Genomic DNA, 15646 nt, shown 5'->3' with positions numbered 1-15646 from the left:
ATGTGATACGTTGGAAAATTGTCCATTTATATAGATACAGCAATCGTAGCCAGGCGTCGGTCTTTTTTTTTTTGTTTTGTTTTTAATGTAAAGGTTAATTAACTACGTATGAATTTACGTAGAAGTGCGTGTCGGTGGTACAAAAAAAAAAAAAAAAAGATGTAATGTAAGTAAATAATTCATTTCATTTTCATCAACTTGGAAGGGGTGGTCCAACATCTGACGTCAATGTTTTACTCATAAATTCTGGATAGTTCTGTGTCCCTCTCTCCCTATCCATACAGCCCATAACTTGGAATGGGTTTGGGTTTGGTTTGATACACGGCGCAAAAAGAGTGCTACGTTATGGCACGTACGTAACACTAGTTTAAGCCAAGAGATATGGATTTAATTTAAATGATAATACATACGTATGAATGGTTCACCGCATACCATAAATATATATAATATATAATATATCAGGCGCTTAGTTTTAAAAAAATTAAATTTTTATCCTAAATATTTATATTTCTAGCCAATTTTTTTTTGTATATAGTAGATTTCATAAAGTTCAAAATATTGTATTCATACCCATTGTTAATCCTGACTTCTTTTAATTATTATTTTGTACACAAAAGTATCATAAATGTTACTATAAAAGTATAATAAGTGTATTAATAAACTCCTCCACATCGATAAAAAAAAATTAAAAAAAAAATCGATCAGAAAAAATAAACTCATCCACAATTGGCTATTCAATTCATTTTGTAATAGCCCGTACTTTTTTATCTTTCAAGGAAAGAAATAGTCAATACTCAATCCCTATGTAAATGATCATGTACGGAATGAAAATATTCACACAATAAAACAAGTTTCTGAATGGAGGGATGTTGTTCAAGGGAACAACTCTATTTATTTTTGTTTGGATATGTAATAGATTTCTGTGTTTAAATACTTTTTGGTCCACTATATTGTAGGGTGATTTTTGTGTTAAAAGATGAGCTAATCATCTTTTAGATTAATAGTTCGAGTTTGCTATTATTTTAGGGTAGAGGTTCTCTAACATTTTTTTTTTATGCGGGATGATGCTTCAAGCGTTTTGCTTCAATCATAAACCTCTAGGATATATTAAAAGAGCGTTAAAGTTGCTTTGCGAATAAATCATATACGCAAACTCACGTGTCGTCTAAATAATATAGATTTGTAAGTAAAGATATCGAACCCACGAACTAGCAAAAATTAGCGATTTACTTTAACTTGAAAGATAATTGATTCCAAGGTGAACAGGAGATGGTTTTAAATGACTAACGAAATTAAACAAAAATAAGAAACAATAAATCAAATGAGTTTAAACAAAGAGCAAAGTAGGACTACGACTTCACTACAAACCGACTACGTCAACTATCTCTAATATGTCTATTGTTGCCTCGTTTTTATATGTTACCAATCTCACTTTTTTTAACATATTCACTAGCATATCTCGAGTGATCTAGCAAATCTATGCAATTGACATATCATTATCATCTCGGCCTCTAATCCTATTAAAACAATCACATGCATAAAAAACAAGAATTCAAACGATTGCACTCTCGCCTAGAGTTTTCTATTGACCTAACTCGATCATTGATTATTATAGCAAAGGCACGATAATTTACTCTCTTTCGAGTAGCAAACGATCCTAAACAACAATTCAAAGGTAGCTAATCAATGAACAAACATTAAGCATGGCTAATAATCAAGCAAACAAAATTAGGAACGAGCAATAGACAAATATTAGAGAATCATCAACGCCTTTTTATCTCTTCCGAAAGCTCTTAAAAACAACCAAACACTAAAAGAAAAACTAAAACAAAGGAAAAGATGCGCTTTTAGTTTATAATGATCTTTTAAATAGGTTTTAGGGGTGAATAAAGGGTTTGAGCGTGCTCTGTTTCAGTCATTTCGGCTCTGATGTCGTTGACCAGTGCTGGTGGCGTTGACTTTACCTACAAATCGTCGTTTTCCTCCGTTTTGACCTTCAATTTCTTTTAAATAGCTTCTATGAGGACTCGGTGCTCAATTATGCACAAAAACCTGAAAATTCAATATAAAAACATCAAATAACTTCAAATACACTTGAGAACTCGCTAGATTTTTGCCCGAAAATGATAGATTAGTATGTATAAAATGTACTTAACATTGTTTTCTTCTCTCTTTAGTCCCTTTTTCATTTTAAATTGAATTCTATCCCCTGCCAACTTTATCTTTATCATAATTTTAACTTTATATAATTAATTTTGACATTTAACTCCCTTAAACTTATATCATAGCATTTTTTGAGTCTGTATGCTTGAGTTGTGTTTAATCCTGTGCATTTGGAAGGAACGCGTTTAGCTCTGATGCGCATGTTTACATACTGATTCCCATGGCGTGACTCTTCTATTAAAAAAAAAAAAAAAAAATCACTATCCGTTGTAACTTAGTATTTGCAAGAAACACAATCATCGAAGTCGAGAAGAGCCACTTTATTCGGGCCATAACCAGAGTCTCGTATAATAAGCAAAAGAAACAAGAAGGGAAAAAAACACAATTAATGAAATTCATAAATCATATGTCGTACAACAACTTCTCGAAGGCTTTGAGGTGATGGGGCTGAAGGCCGATTGCAACAGAGAGACTCCCATCCCCAGTCGTGCTTGGAAGCATAAACGACAAACCCTCGAACATGATCCCTCCTGGGCCCATGAATATGGGCCGGCCCCACCCGAAATCCGCGTCGTGGATCGGAAGCCTGACCCAACTCGTGATCCCCAAATTCGGGCACCGGAACGTGTGGGCCCCACGAATCAGCGCCGATAGATCTGGCTGAACCTCCAAGTAGTCGATCGCCGATCTCAGGTAGTCCTTGTCCATCCTCGCCAGCGCCTCGTGGATCCGACTCGCCGCGTACCACGTCGGCCGCGACCGGATGTCTCCGGCCACCGCCATCGGCGTCGTCGTGAATATCACGTTCCCGAAGTACCCCGCCGGGAGCCGCGGGTCCAGCCTCGCGCGCCCGTCGGTGGCGATGTAGAGCTTCGTGTCCTGGTCGTCGGGGAGGTCACGCGCGATGCACGTGCACCGCCACACGTGGCCGGAGAGCATCTCGTACGAGCTGTAAGCCACGGTGTTTCCGTTCTCCCTGGACTTGGCTTTCAGCTTTCCGATCTGCTCCTTCGTCATCTTGTACAGTCCCACGGCGTGGCCGTCCGAGGTTATTGCCGGCGGATTCTTCATCGGCGGTGCGGGATTGTACTCCACGTGCTCGAATTCCGGGCGGGGAGGGTCACGTGCCTTGAGCAGCGTCCGGTCTATGAAGGGAGGGAGAGAGAGGTCGAGGCCACGTGCCATGTCTGACCACGTGTTGACGAAGTGGAGGCCGGAGAAGCCGTCGGCGGCGTGGTGTTCCATTCCCACGCCCAGCGATACTCCGCCGCATTTGAAATAGGTCACCTATAAACATACACATATGAATTTAGTACTACAATTCTTGATGAATAGATATATGCGCTTCAATTAATATCTAGTACCTAATCAGAAGAATAATCGATAACGAATAAAATCTGATACCTGGTGAACAAATAGAGCTCATATTGATTGAGGTTCAGAATCAGATCATTTCAATAAACAGTATACTCAGTAGTCTACATTGATTGATCAATTGTTATCAGTAGCTTTGACACTTCAACATTATACAGAAAATCTTTGGTCTGTGTAAGTAATCGATGAGCTTCGAATTTAGCGACATTGATGTATTGGATATATATGACTAATCAGAAGTCAAGAACTATGTATACACGAAGACTCTGATCAATTGTTAGTTGTATATATATCTGCCTATGACTCAAATAACAACTACATTATGACTCGAGAGTGGATAAGTGGAGATTCCGGCGGAGAAATCGACATACATACATGAAATTTTAGTACTCCATTTCGTGATGGATTAATATACATACATATAGCTTCAATAAATATCTATAGAACAAATCTGATACCAGATAAACGAAGAGAGCTCATATTGAGGTACAGAATCAGATTAGTTCAATTCAAACAGAATAACCTGTAGTCTATTAGTAGTCTAACATTATTCCCAACAGGTACGGAAATGAATACCTGCAAGACGAGGAGCGGATAGGTAGAGATTCCGGCGGAGTAATCGACGGTGGGGATGAGCGTTCGAAGCTCCGGCGTGGGCGTGAAGTCGCCGAAATCGTCGACGAGGGAATCGGTGTAAGCTTCGACGAAGAGGACGCCCTCGGCGTTGCAGTCGATCTCGATGCGGCCGTCGGAGTCGCAGCGCAACCGCCCCGCCATCGGATAAAACGGCACCAGAGCCTTCCCGAGCGCGGCCCTCATGACGTCAGCGTCGAAGAATTTCTCGGCTCCGTTGGGACGGTAAAAGTAGACCGACGGAGTGTGCATCTTCGGGACCACAAGGTCAAGGTTCGAGTTCCAAATCGGCTCATTTGGCGTCTCCGCCGAGGGCCGAACCAGCGTCGACGATTTCACGGTGATGATCATTTTTTTTTTTTTTTTTTTTTGGCTCTTGTTCTTGTGGTTGTAGTGTGTGCTTTGTTTGTTCGCTAACCAACCCTGAAACCAAACCAAACCAAACCAAACTAAAGCGTTAACGTTTGCTTTAAGTAATTGTTTAAGGCTGTTTTGGCATCGTGCAGGTGTACTTTAGTATTATTAGTGCTTTGCCTCTAATTTGCATAAAGAAGAATAATGGTAATAAATAAGTTGAAGTGCACGATGGTGAAATCTCTCTCGAAAGTCTCGAGATATATATTATATTTATTGGATTTGAATTGAATTGATCAATGAGTATTCATTTGTTTGAAAGCTGTGGATTAAAGAACAATGGTTTGTGAAAGAGATCACTCAATTCAACCTGAATAAAAAAGAAATGGTATTATTACTCGAGAACTTCAGGTAGATTTTTTTGGCGTTTGGTCCGTGTGTACGTAGTGGTGTGTTCGTTTGAATTTGAGTTTTTAATTAAAAATAATAAAACAAATCAAGAAAGAAAAATGCATGATGATATATTTTATAACATAACATTGAATCGATCAGCACGGTCGGTGAGGTTTTCTTTTTCTTTCATTCCTTGTGGGATACAAGAACAAATTTTTTTTTTTTCTGATGAAGAGATTATTCAATCACAATTCAACCCAAATAATAGCAAAGAATTGGAAACGTTACCTGAATGTAGAAGATTATTAGAGACGAGAGATTCTTTGGTGAAACGAAACAAGTGCAGATAAACACGACACACGGGTTTCTAAGTTCAAAATTGATAAAGGTCTAGGCTTATATATATATATATATAAATATATATATATAATCAAATCAAATGAAATCAAATGAAACGCACTTTAGTTTTGGCACTCACCTACTACAGCCACCATGGTTGCCCCGTAATAATCCGCCACGTCAGCAAACCGCATTGACCGGTTTTTGGTTCTGAAAGTTGAGATAAAAGTTGGTGAGACGGTGACCGGTCTACGACCTCACCAACTCTCATCCAAAAATGACTTCTTTATTACCATATATTATATTGTATTATTATATTACGAGCTTTCTTTCCATTTCCTTTCACTACAGCGTTTGATTCACTTTTGGTATACTTCACAACCGTGTCTCTTTTTCTTTTCAGACAATCAATCAATAATGATTCATGACTAAGACTTTTTTAAAAAAAAAACACGTATAGTTTAACTTTATTTTCTTTATTCATTTACTCTTTTCTTTACTTTGACGTGTGCTATTTATAAAACTATTCGTGAATATAAAGAACATCTTCCCGATTGCACATTAGACTTTTTTTGTTTTTGTTTTTGTTTGAAAATAATTCACGATCTGTATTATTCCCATTTGATCATACATACTTGTGCGTTTATTATCTCTTCTTATCTAAAATAAATAATATCTATCTCATGGTGCGTTGGTGCTCGTATTGGAAGCTGGCCAAACAAGATCGTTGATCAATAATAAAAACGTATTCTTAAATTAGCAAAATTAAAGCACAGCCTAACTATGAATAATATTGCTGGTCAACAAACACATATATATGACTTTTGATTTTTTTTTTTTTATTTAGTCCCATATTTGGATCGGATTGGGACGATGATTCATCTTGTGCTATTGTATTTAACTCTCTCTCTCTCCTTTTTTTTTAAGCTCTTGTATTTATCTCTTGCTTTGTATACTGTTAGACTGATCTTTATCTTTTGTATTCATTTTTTTTTATCTAACTGTTTGATCTCCGCCTACGTCATCACCATGTCATTCTCAATTTCGTTAATTGGATTTTTTTTTTACCTGCACCTGCGTTGCACATGAAATGGGTTTTCGGAGAAACACAAATCAATTGTTATTTGGGTTATTAAGTTATATAGCCGAACGGTTACAGTGAATTGAGATATAGCCCACATTTCGTTAATTTCTTGTAAATAACCAAGTTAACTTATTAACAGATTAGTAAAAGACTTATTTAATCCAACCAAACATGTAAAAAATGTAGTTAATAGGCTGTCAAGTATGCAAGTTGGTTATTTACAAAATATTTATCAAAGGTTGGATAATTTAAAATTCTTATAGTTTAGATGGTTTAACCAATTTTTTGTTATTATTTTAATAACATTACTTTTTCTTTCTTTCTTTCGAATTTCGATAACGGTGTTTGGCAATCAATCACACCTGTAAAGTTTGATATCGGATTATTAGTGTACGTAAATGAAATTTATTAGTTACTGGGAAAGTTGAATGTCTCTTACAAGTTTTATGACTTAGTCGAGTGGTTCAATTCTTCTATTTTCTTCTAAAGGAATAAAGGGTTCAATTCTTCTACATTCAACAACATTAAATACTAAACTATAATATATTCGTATCATTGTGATAAACAGTACATACGGTTTTATCTTGAGAGTTTTGATTGTTATGTTGTCTTGATGATCTCGTTCAAGAGACCATCTCGTGAATCTTGATTTCAGAGTTTGACACGAAGATTTGAGAGTCGATTTATGGACTTGAAAGACGACTCTTGGACTTAGTTTTGAGTCGTCACGAGGACTTGAAATTCAATTCGTAGACTTGAGACATGACTCGTGGATTTAAAAGACGACTTTTAGACTTGGAGCGTGGAACGTCGTTCGGCGATAAGCGAAGCTCAAACCTTTGGGCGTCAATAGCATAAAGCGACTCCCAAAATATAACGCATCACTTTTTAAGCGACTTTATAAAAGTATTTTGTAGTAGTGGTGGATTTAGTTTTGGATCGATTCGTGGATTTAAAAGATGACTCTTAGACTTGATTTTAGGTCATCACGAGAGATTGAGAGTTGTCTTGATGATTATAATTTGGAGTCGACACGAGGACTTTGAGAATCGACTCCTGAACTTGAATTTGACTTGAGGACTTGAGAGTCGATTTGAGGACGTTGATCAAAGGGTTGACTTGAGATTTGAGACACGTCTCGTCGTTTCTGTTTCGAGAGTTTGATCCGAGAGCTTGACTCGAGGTTTGACCCGAGTAATTTATTTGTGGGTTTGGGCGTCATGTATAGACTTGTCTTGTCGTTTTTATATTTGGAGTGTCGTTTTTACATGTGAAGACGAAAGTATAACAATAATGAAATGAAACTGGGATACTTAAATATCTCTTACAAGTTTTGCGACTTAGTTGAGTGGTTCAATTCTTATATTTATTTTAAAGAAAGAAAAGGGTTAGACTATAATACGTCCTTATCATTATAATAAGCGGTACATATATATGGTTTTATAAACCATAAAATAACTGTTTGGTGGTGCTTCAAATTCATCAATTGGAACATGAAACCAAAGTTTAACATACAATCGACAATAATAGTTTTTTTATCAGATGGTCTGTAGCTAATTCATTCGATTTGCACAAACTCATAAATATTTTTCAGTTCAATATTTTTCAGATGAATATCTAAACATACGAGTTGAGCTAAACACGTTGTTATTGGTTAGTCCGAATAATATTGTTGGTCACCAAACATATATATGTCTTCTTAAAAGAAAAGGAAAAAAAAGAAGAAGAAGAGAACCAGCACATATATGCATTTTGATTATTCATTTAATGCACTATATATTTTTATTCGATTGGGATTCATTTTGTGCTCTTGTTTTTTTATGTTTCTGTAGTAATTTTTTTATTTTTATTTTTGGTCTAACAGGTTGATCTCCGCCTAACGTCATCACGATGTAATTCATAATTACTACTTCCTTATATTTTGATGTACCTATTTGAATATAAAAAATGGATATCCAGATAAACGTAACATCAACTATTTGATATATCTTTTGCGAAACTTGACGTAATTTGCTTGAAAATTTGTAGCTTAACTATTTAGTTATTTCGATTCGTTCTTCTTCTATTTTCTTTATCTTTTTATATGTGGTCTATTTGATGATCATGATGTTTGGCGATCAATCACACGTTAGCTTAAAACCCCAGTGTTGGTTAAATCTGTGATAGGATTGGCGTAATCATTTGAATAATAAGTTGCCACTTGGTTGAGTAAGTTGTTCAATTCCTCTATAGATGCAACAACGTTAAACGAAACTATGTGATCAATCAGTACCATAATAGATATTTATGGTGGTCCTGTCAAATTTATCAGCTGGGGTCATGAAACACATGGTAATGTACGATGTGTTTGCTTGTCGATCGATAGGGTTTGAAAACTCTAAAATTGACTGAGTCTTTCAGGATTATAATAATAATATTATTAATATTATTATTATTCCCGATTATTATTATTATCATGCTGCCGTTAGACTTGGACTTTAAGTTATTGACCTCATTATAACAAAATAAAATACGAGATAATATGCTATAAATTGGAACTCATCATAAGATGGAAATAAAAGAAATGCATGATAATTTAATTTATCTAGCAATAATGGTATAAGTATAAATTATTCAATTAAAAAAAAATTAAAAGGAATATAGTAGACGTATGTAAAACTATAGTAGTTGTTCCCTCAAAAAAAAAAAACAAAAACAAAAACAAAAAACAAAAAACAAAAACAAAAAAACAATAGTAGTTGTCAAGACAATAATAGTCATATGACTCATCTGCAGAGGCCCAAAACAATAATAGTTGTCAAGACGTGGCGATGATGATGTGCTGTTATTGGGCGAGAAAGAAAACAGCCGAATATTAAGATTTGGCCCATTGTACATTCATCGGGCTTTATTTACCACAAGCCCGTTTATTCTATTTTCAACGACTGCTTTATTTGTTTTATTATTTGTTTTATAAACATCTCCTTTTTTATATATATATAATTTTCCTTGTTTACATTTTTATTTGAATACTGAGATATCTCTTTTTTATTAAATTGTTGATGTACTTCAATATTTAAAACTTGGATTTTGACTATAATACATTTGGGGTCTCTTTAGAAATTGTGATATTTCGGGTTTAACCCTAATCGTCACAGTCGTTGGATAAGACTCGTTGCTCTCGTCGTGATTTTCGAGGGTTTGTTAGAGATTGTGGTAATTTAACTCTTATCCCTCTTAACAATGGTGAAATTTTAGATAATTGTCTCTTATTGAGATCACCGGGGAAAAAATATAAACAATCTTAACAATATATGTGACATCTTGTATCGCCATATATCCAGCTTGAAGACTCTATCACTATCGAATCTCACGTGCGGTTATAGGATTTAGATCTAAATCGATTCACATAAAATATCAAGTGTATCACTCAAGAAGCAGGGGCGGATACAGGTTTAAGTTTAGCCGCCCAAAGCCCAAATTTTTGGGCTAAAAAAAAAAAATTAGCCTATTTTTTTTTAAGCTTAAATTTTTTTTGGTCTTTTTTTTTTGAATCTCCGCCATTATCAAGAAATAGTCTACGACACACACACACACACATATATATATATATATATATATATATATATATATATATTATATTGTGTGTGGTAACAAAGTATGTAAATCAAGTGATATTTGAACAAGCAATACGTTTTATTCATGACTTTTATAATTAAATAGTTCATAAAACTAATAGATTTGCAGTAAAGTTTGGATTCATTTGAAATTAGTGAAATAATTAAAATGTGTAAATATTATATTTAAATAATGTTTAATACTGTGTAATTATTTTTCTATGTGATAACATGCATATATAAATTGTCAAAAATTTTATTGATATTGTCAATTTGTTTTTACATCGCAACTTTAATTACATTTTTAGGCGTGGAAAACTTAAACTTGAATTGCTTTATTAATCAATTAATTTCAAATTATTAGTATAATTTATTATTTATCTATTATTTATAATATCAAATCACATGTTTTTTTTTATGAAATCACTTGCAAAGTGTGTGATTTCAACTTGATAAAAGATACAAACATTTTTTTAACCGAAAGGCAGGGATTAAATAACATCACAATTCAATTATAATTTTATAATAAAGAAAAAAAAAATGAATTTGGTTAAAATTTACTTTTCTTTCCAAATATTTCACAAAATCAAGTATATAACTTTGAGTTCATCATTTTGGTACTCTCCATATATATCCATTGAATTTACTTGGTCGAATTTTAACAATTAAAAGCTGGTGACTAAACAATTATGTTCTTTTTAAATCTCATCACACACTTGAATGATTTTATCTGAAACCTTCGAAACTTAGTCGTCATTTTTTATGCTTAAAAATATGAAATAAATAATAGGATGAGGGAATATATGTTCCCATCATTCTAACATGTTTTGTATTTTTTTCAAAAAATAAAAAATATAGGTACAAAGTAATTTTTTAATATGTTTGTTTCGTCTCTAATATTAATGACGATAGCCTACAAAATTACAAAATATAACAACAATACAATAAGAATAATTAAATCAATCAATCTGATAAAGAAAAAGAGTTATTATATCAAATCCCAAACCATATGGATCATCATCATCATCAACATTAGGATCTCTTTTTTACTCTCTAAACTCTACGCAATTTGCTCAAAGCCACACAGTGAGAATTCTTCGGTAAGAAATAGAGCTATGCTATCTTGTTAATTTCGTTTCCATTTTTAGAAAGGAAGAAAAAAAAAGTAATTGCGAAACCATTTGTGGTTTATGAAGATTTATGCTTTATGCTTTATGAAATTAATGTAAATCTCTCTTAGATTCGATTCGAGTCCAGATTCTGATAGTTGTTCTATTTGATCGCCGACGAAGCCCGAACAAAGCCAACTTGAGCTCTCATGATATAGCACACTAGGATTTCTGATTAAAAGTAAAAAGGAAAAAAGAAGAGCTTTTTTTATTATTATTTTTAATTCGGAGTAAGAGTTGGATCTAGATAAAGGTGAAGGTCAGGTCTTGAATTCTGATGTGTTACAAAATACTTTATTTTTTAATATATTAAGAATCAAGATACAGTTTGTTTGGTTGATGAATTGAACAGAATTGAATAGGGTTGGGTGTTTTATTTATTTATGATTTATTGCAGGCAGAGAAATGGGGATATATCTGAGCTCTCCAAAAACTGAGAAGTCTTCTGAAGATGGAGAAAATGGAAAGCTCCGATATGGCCTCTCATCGATGCAAGGCTGGCGAGCCACCATGGAAGATGCTGTAAATGTTTCGCTTTCTTTTTCTTGCTCTTCTTACAAAATTTGTTTTAGTCTTTTCGGCTATCAATGAATGTAGAAAGAATTTTGGCAAGAAATGATTGATTCGGTAAAAGTAACGATGGAATGGACCGAATTAGAAAAGCATTTCATGAGTTTTTTTTCTTTTTTTTTCTTCATGTTGTGTTCATTATTTATAATTTGTGTCACAGCACTCGGCTCATCTAGAATTGGACAGCTCAACTTCATATTTTGGGGTTTACGACGGCCATGGAGGTAATTACTAGTTTGTTTTTCCTTGGGAGATTAATAATATTGCACTACCGTTGTTTTTCTAATTTATTTCGAAAAATCGTCGGAAACGCAGGTAAAGCAGTTGCGAAGTTCTGTGCCAAGTATCTTCACCAACAAGTCGTAAAGCACGAAGCATATGCGGCCGGAGATTTCGGGACATCGCTTCAGAAATCTTTTCTCAGGTTGACCTTTCCTTCGTACTTTACTTCTCATTTGGCTATACTAAGAACGAAAAAGAAAAGTTGAGGAATTTAAATTATTTATGAACAGAATGGATGAGATGATGCGTGGACAAAAAGGGTGGAGAGAATTGGCGATTTTGGGCGATAAAATGGACAAGGTTTCGGGCGTGATCGAAGGGTTGCTCTGGTCTCCGAGGCGTGGTAGTGATTCCAAGAAAGGCGAATTCAGTGAACAACCCAACGATTGGCCTTCCGAAGATGTAAGTTCACCACAAACTGGCCTGAATTCTTACGAGAAATTTCACTTATTAGGCCGTCTAAGTGCTCTTAAATCATGAATAGCTTCGCTTGTTGAACTTTATCAAAACTATAATATTGTCCCTCATTTGGACTAAAATACCTTTCTTGGACTAATAAATGCCATTCTTGAGCTGTTTAGGTCACATTTCAATATATCAGTTGTTTCAAATTCAATCTATTGAGGTCACATTTTTCTTTATTTTATGGTTAAGAGTAAAATGGTAAAAAAAGTTGTACCTTTTGATGAAGTTACCATAAATGAATTAAGACCCGTTAGAAGGTTTGGTGCATGAAATTTATGTCCCTAATATGGAATATCAGTTCATACTGTTTGATTTATCGTTCTATGTTGAGAATTATCTGGATGAAACGTGGCGTTGCGAAATAGGGTCCTCACTCGGATTTCGAAGGACCACACTGTGGATGCACGGCTTGCGTTGCTCTCATCCGACAGAACCAAGTTGTGGTTGCCAACGCTGGTGATTCGCGCTGTGTTATATCCCGCAACGGTCAGGTATTATTTCCTTCTGAACCGCCTGAAATTATATCCATGTTTTAAGAAAGATTCTCACGTCTTTTTTTTTTTTTTTTTTTTTTTTTTCTGTTTGCAGGCGTATAATTTGTCAAAAGATCACAAGCCCGACTTGGAGATCGAAAAGGAGAGGATTTTGAAAGCCGGCGGTTATATCCAAGTTGGACGCATCAATGGAACTCTGAACTTGGCCAGAGCTATTGGTACTTTAATTTTTTTTTTTTTTTTCTCGCTTGCTTTCTATTATTTCATTTTTTTGTTCTTTTGTTGAATTTTTACTTATATTTTTGAATGCTGCGTTTAATATCGCAGGTGATGTGGAATTCAAATTGAACAAGCATTTGCCGGCTGAAAAGCAGATCGTAACTGCTTTTCCTGACATCAGCTCTGTATGGACAGTTTATTTATGTATTGCACAGAAGTTAGATTTTTCAGGCACTCATTAATAGTTTGGTAGTTTCCTTCAGATTTGTATAGTTTACTTTCTTTGCCACAGATTGAGCTTTGTGACGATGACGAATTTCTCGTTTTAGCCTGTGATGGAATTTGGTGAGTCACTACAACATTCTTCTCTCTCTCTCTCTCTTTCTGACCTAGATTTCACATTATTATTATTATTGGCAATGAATTTCCATATTCTGAAAGATCTCTCAAACCCTTGTCACACTTTCTGTTTAGGGATTGCATGTCAAGCCAACAACTCGTGGATTTCGTGCGAGAACAGCTGAAACAGGTAAAGGTTTCAAAACGCTTTGGCTTTCAAATCTTTGAATTTTCTTCTGATTAAAACGGATTTGTTGGATCGTAGGAAACGAAGCTCTCGACGATCTGCGAGAGAGTGTTCGATAGATGCGTGGCTCCGGTTTCCGGGGGAGAGGGCTGCGACAACATGACTATGATCTTGGTTCAGTTCAAGAAACCAATCGTCGATTCAGTTCCCGAGTAACTCCTCTCATTGATCAAGGGAAGCTCGATCGGGGGAGCTTTGGATCGAGCGTTTGAAAGTGTCGTCGGTCGGTCATTGGTGATGGTTTTAGACCAGGAATGATTTGGCCCAGTTCCAGGGTCATTCATAGCCATCAGATGAGTCATTTAAAAAAAAAAAAAAGACATTGATTATTGTACATATTTATCAGGTGTATGAATGAATGTTTTGTAAGTGTATTCCGAGTGTTGTACATGAGCTTGGGTGTTTTTTTTTTTTTTTTTTCTGCATGGATGGATGGAAATAGTCCAAGATTTTAAAGGGCTTAATAACATTGTCATTCCTTTTTTTTCTTTTTTATTTTGTTTTATAAATAAGGTTCAGTAACTTGTTGCATAAGGTCTTGTAAGTTGTAACCCAAAGAAAAGTTCGACATTCCACTCATTTTCAGCTTGAACATGTTATTAAGATTCTAGATTATCATTTTAAGATTTTAGTTACCGAATCTTAAAAATCGACATCCAAATTGATGACTTCTTGAGCCAATAACGATGAAGCACACTCGATTAGATTGGACTTCTTCAGCCTATTCTTTTTCAGGGTCTTGGCTTATTCTGCACCTGATGGACTAGTTTCTTTGGATTATTGAAGAAATTACCCTCGTAACGTATTTTCAAATTTAATCTCTATTATTGCCATTAGCTTTTTAATTCACGACACGGTATTTGTGAGTATTCCTATAAATAGTATTACACGAGTCATTTTCATTATCAGCCTTTCAATTTGAAAAACAAATTATCCCTATAAATAAATTTGCAGCACTTACCTTCTCCTCACAATCATGGCTAAATATGTACACATATTTATAGCAAAAAGTGTTCTTGACCGACCAAAATAGAACTTAAATTTGTGGTAAATAACTCGGCACACTAATTATAACACACCTAAAAAAAAAAAGGATGCACCCATATAAATTGTGCACTACGCGAATTGAATAGCCACGACATCATCGTCTCATCCTCGATAAAGTAAATTAAAATACACGAGAAATGAAGGGCGTGTGGGCGATGTTGTTGGTGGCGTTGATAATGGGGATGGCCATGGTGGCTGAGCCGAGAATGGCCGTAGTGTCGTGCAAAAATGGAAACAAATGTGCTCCGACTTATGTGAGCACAAAGAATCCAAAACCAGCTGGCTCGCAACTTCCTAAGCCCTCCAATCCTTATAAGGACCGTGGTTGCAACCATCACGACAAATGCCGTAACCGTGGCTAACAAGCCATTCATTTCTTGTACAACCATTTGTTTTGTTTTTTTTTTTTTTTCATGCAATAAAAGTTGGGTGGACCTTTGATTTCTATGGAAGGAACCCATAATGAAATGATGTACTATGTTTTAATTCTTTTCAATAATAATGCCTATTACAAATATTATTTTAGTCTTGATTTTTGTTTTTTTTTTTTGTTTTTTTGTGGATGTGGAAAAATTTAGCTTAATTAGAGTAATTTGACATCATCACCAGTACTGCAATATAGATATGGATCTTCCTTGGTAAAATGACTAAAGGTGAAGACTTGTGAGATTGCCGTAAAATTTTAAAAGAGTGCAACATTATACTACATACCAAACTGGCATTAATATAAATGTAATTGGAGAGAGTCCTTGTCATGAATATATGTATATACATAATAATATATACATATAATCCGTACCTATTCAATACATCAACTTGTTTTTATGACGTACCATCGAGCATCAACTATAAGGCCAAATAATTGACATATTATATTA

At 34.7% G+C, this 15646-nt stretch overlaps 2 protein-coding genes across 4 annotated transcripts; one reads left to right on the top strand and one right to left on the bottom strand.

Moving 5' to 3' along the window:
* Window positions 1-2464: 2464 nt before the first annotated feature.
* Window positions 2465-5340, bottom strand: LOC149386787 (shikimate O-hydroxycinnamoyltransferase-like). The gene is made up of 3 exons (XM_089625334.1): window positions 5206-5340; window positions 4114-4593; window positions 2465-3450 (listed from the first exon to the last, which is right to left on the bottom strand). The coding sequence occupies exons 2-3, from the start codon at window positions 4519-4521 to the stop codon at window positions 2566-2568; spliced, it is 1293 nt and encodes a 430-aa protein (XP_089481460.1). The 5' UTR covers window positions 4522-4593; window positions 5206-5340; the 3' UTR covers window positions 2465-2565.
* A 5534-nt stretch (window positions 5341-10874) lies between these two features.
* LOC149386786 (putative protein phosphatase 2C 21) lies at window positions 10875-14345 on the top strand. Of its 3 annotated transcripts, none has more exons than XM_089625936.1 (11): window positions 10876-11036; window positions 11503-11627; window positions 11836-11899; window positions 11991-12099; window positions 12188-12359; window positions 12788-12913; window positions 13011-13134; window positions 13244-13320; window positions 13428-13480; window positions 13610-13664; window positions 13740-14345. In XM_089625936.1, the coding sequence occupies exons 2-11, from the start codon at window positions 11511-11513 to the stop codon at window positions 13875-13877; spliced, it is 1035 nt and encodes a 344-aa protein (XP_089482062.1). In that variant the 5' UTR covers window positions 10876-11036; window positions 11503-11510; the 3' UTR covers window positions 13878-14345. The 3 variants fall into 3 exon arrangements, with proteins under 3 accessions (XP_089482064.1, XP_089482062.1, XP_089482063.1); XM_089625937.1 differs by lacking the exon at window positions 10876-11036 and adding an exon at window positions 11217-11364; XM_089625938.1 differs by lacking the exons at window positions 13610-13664; window positions 13740-14345 and having other exon boundaries at window positions 10875-11036; window positions 13428-13484.
* The last annotated feature ends 1301 nt before the right edge of the window (window positions 14346-15646 follow it).

This window comes from Urtica dioica, chromosome 9 (genome assembly GCF_054948205.1).
Source record: "Urtica dioica subsp. dioica isolate 48M chromosome 9, U.dioica_male_clone48M_v1_H2, whole genome shotgun sequence".
Lineage (NCBI taxonomy): Eukaryota > Viridiplantae > Streptophyta > Magnoliopsida > Rosales > Urticaceae > Urtica > Urtica dioica.
This window is presented reverse-complemented; position numbering and strand designations above follow the sequence as displayed.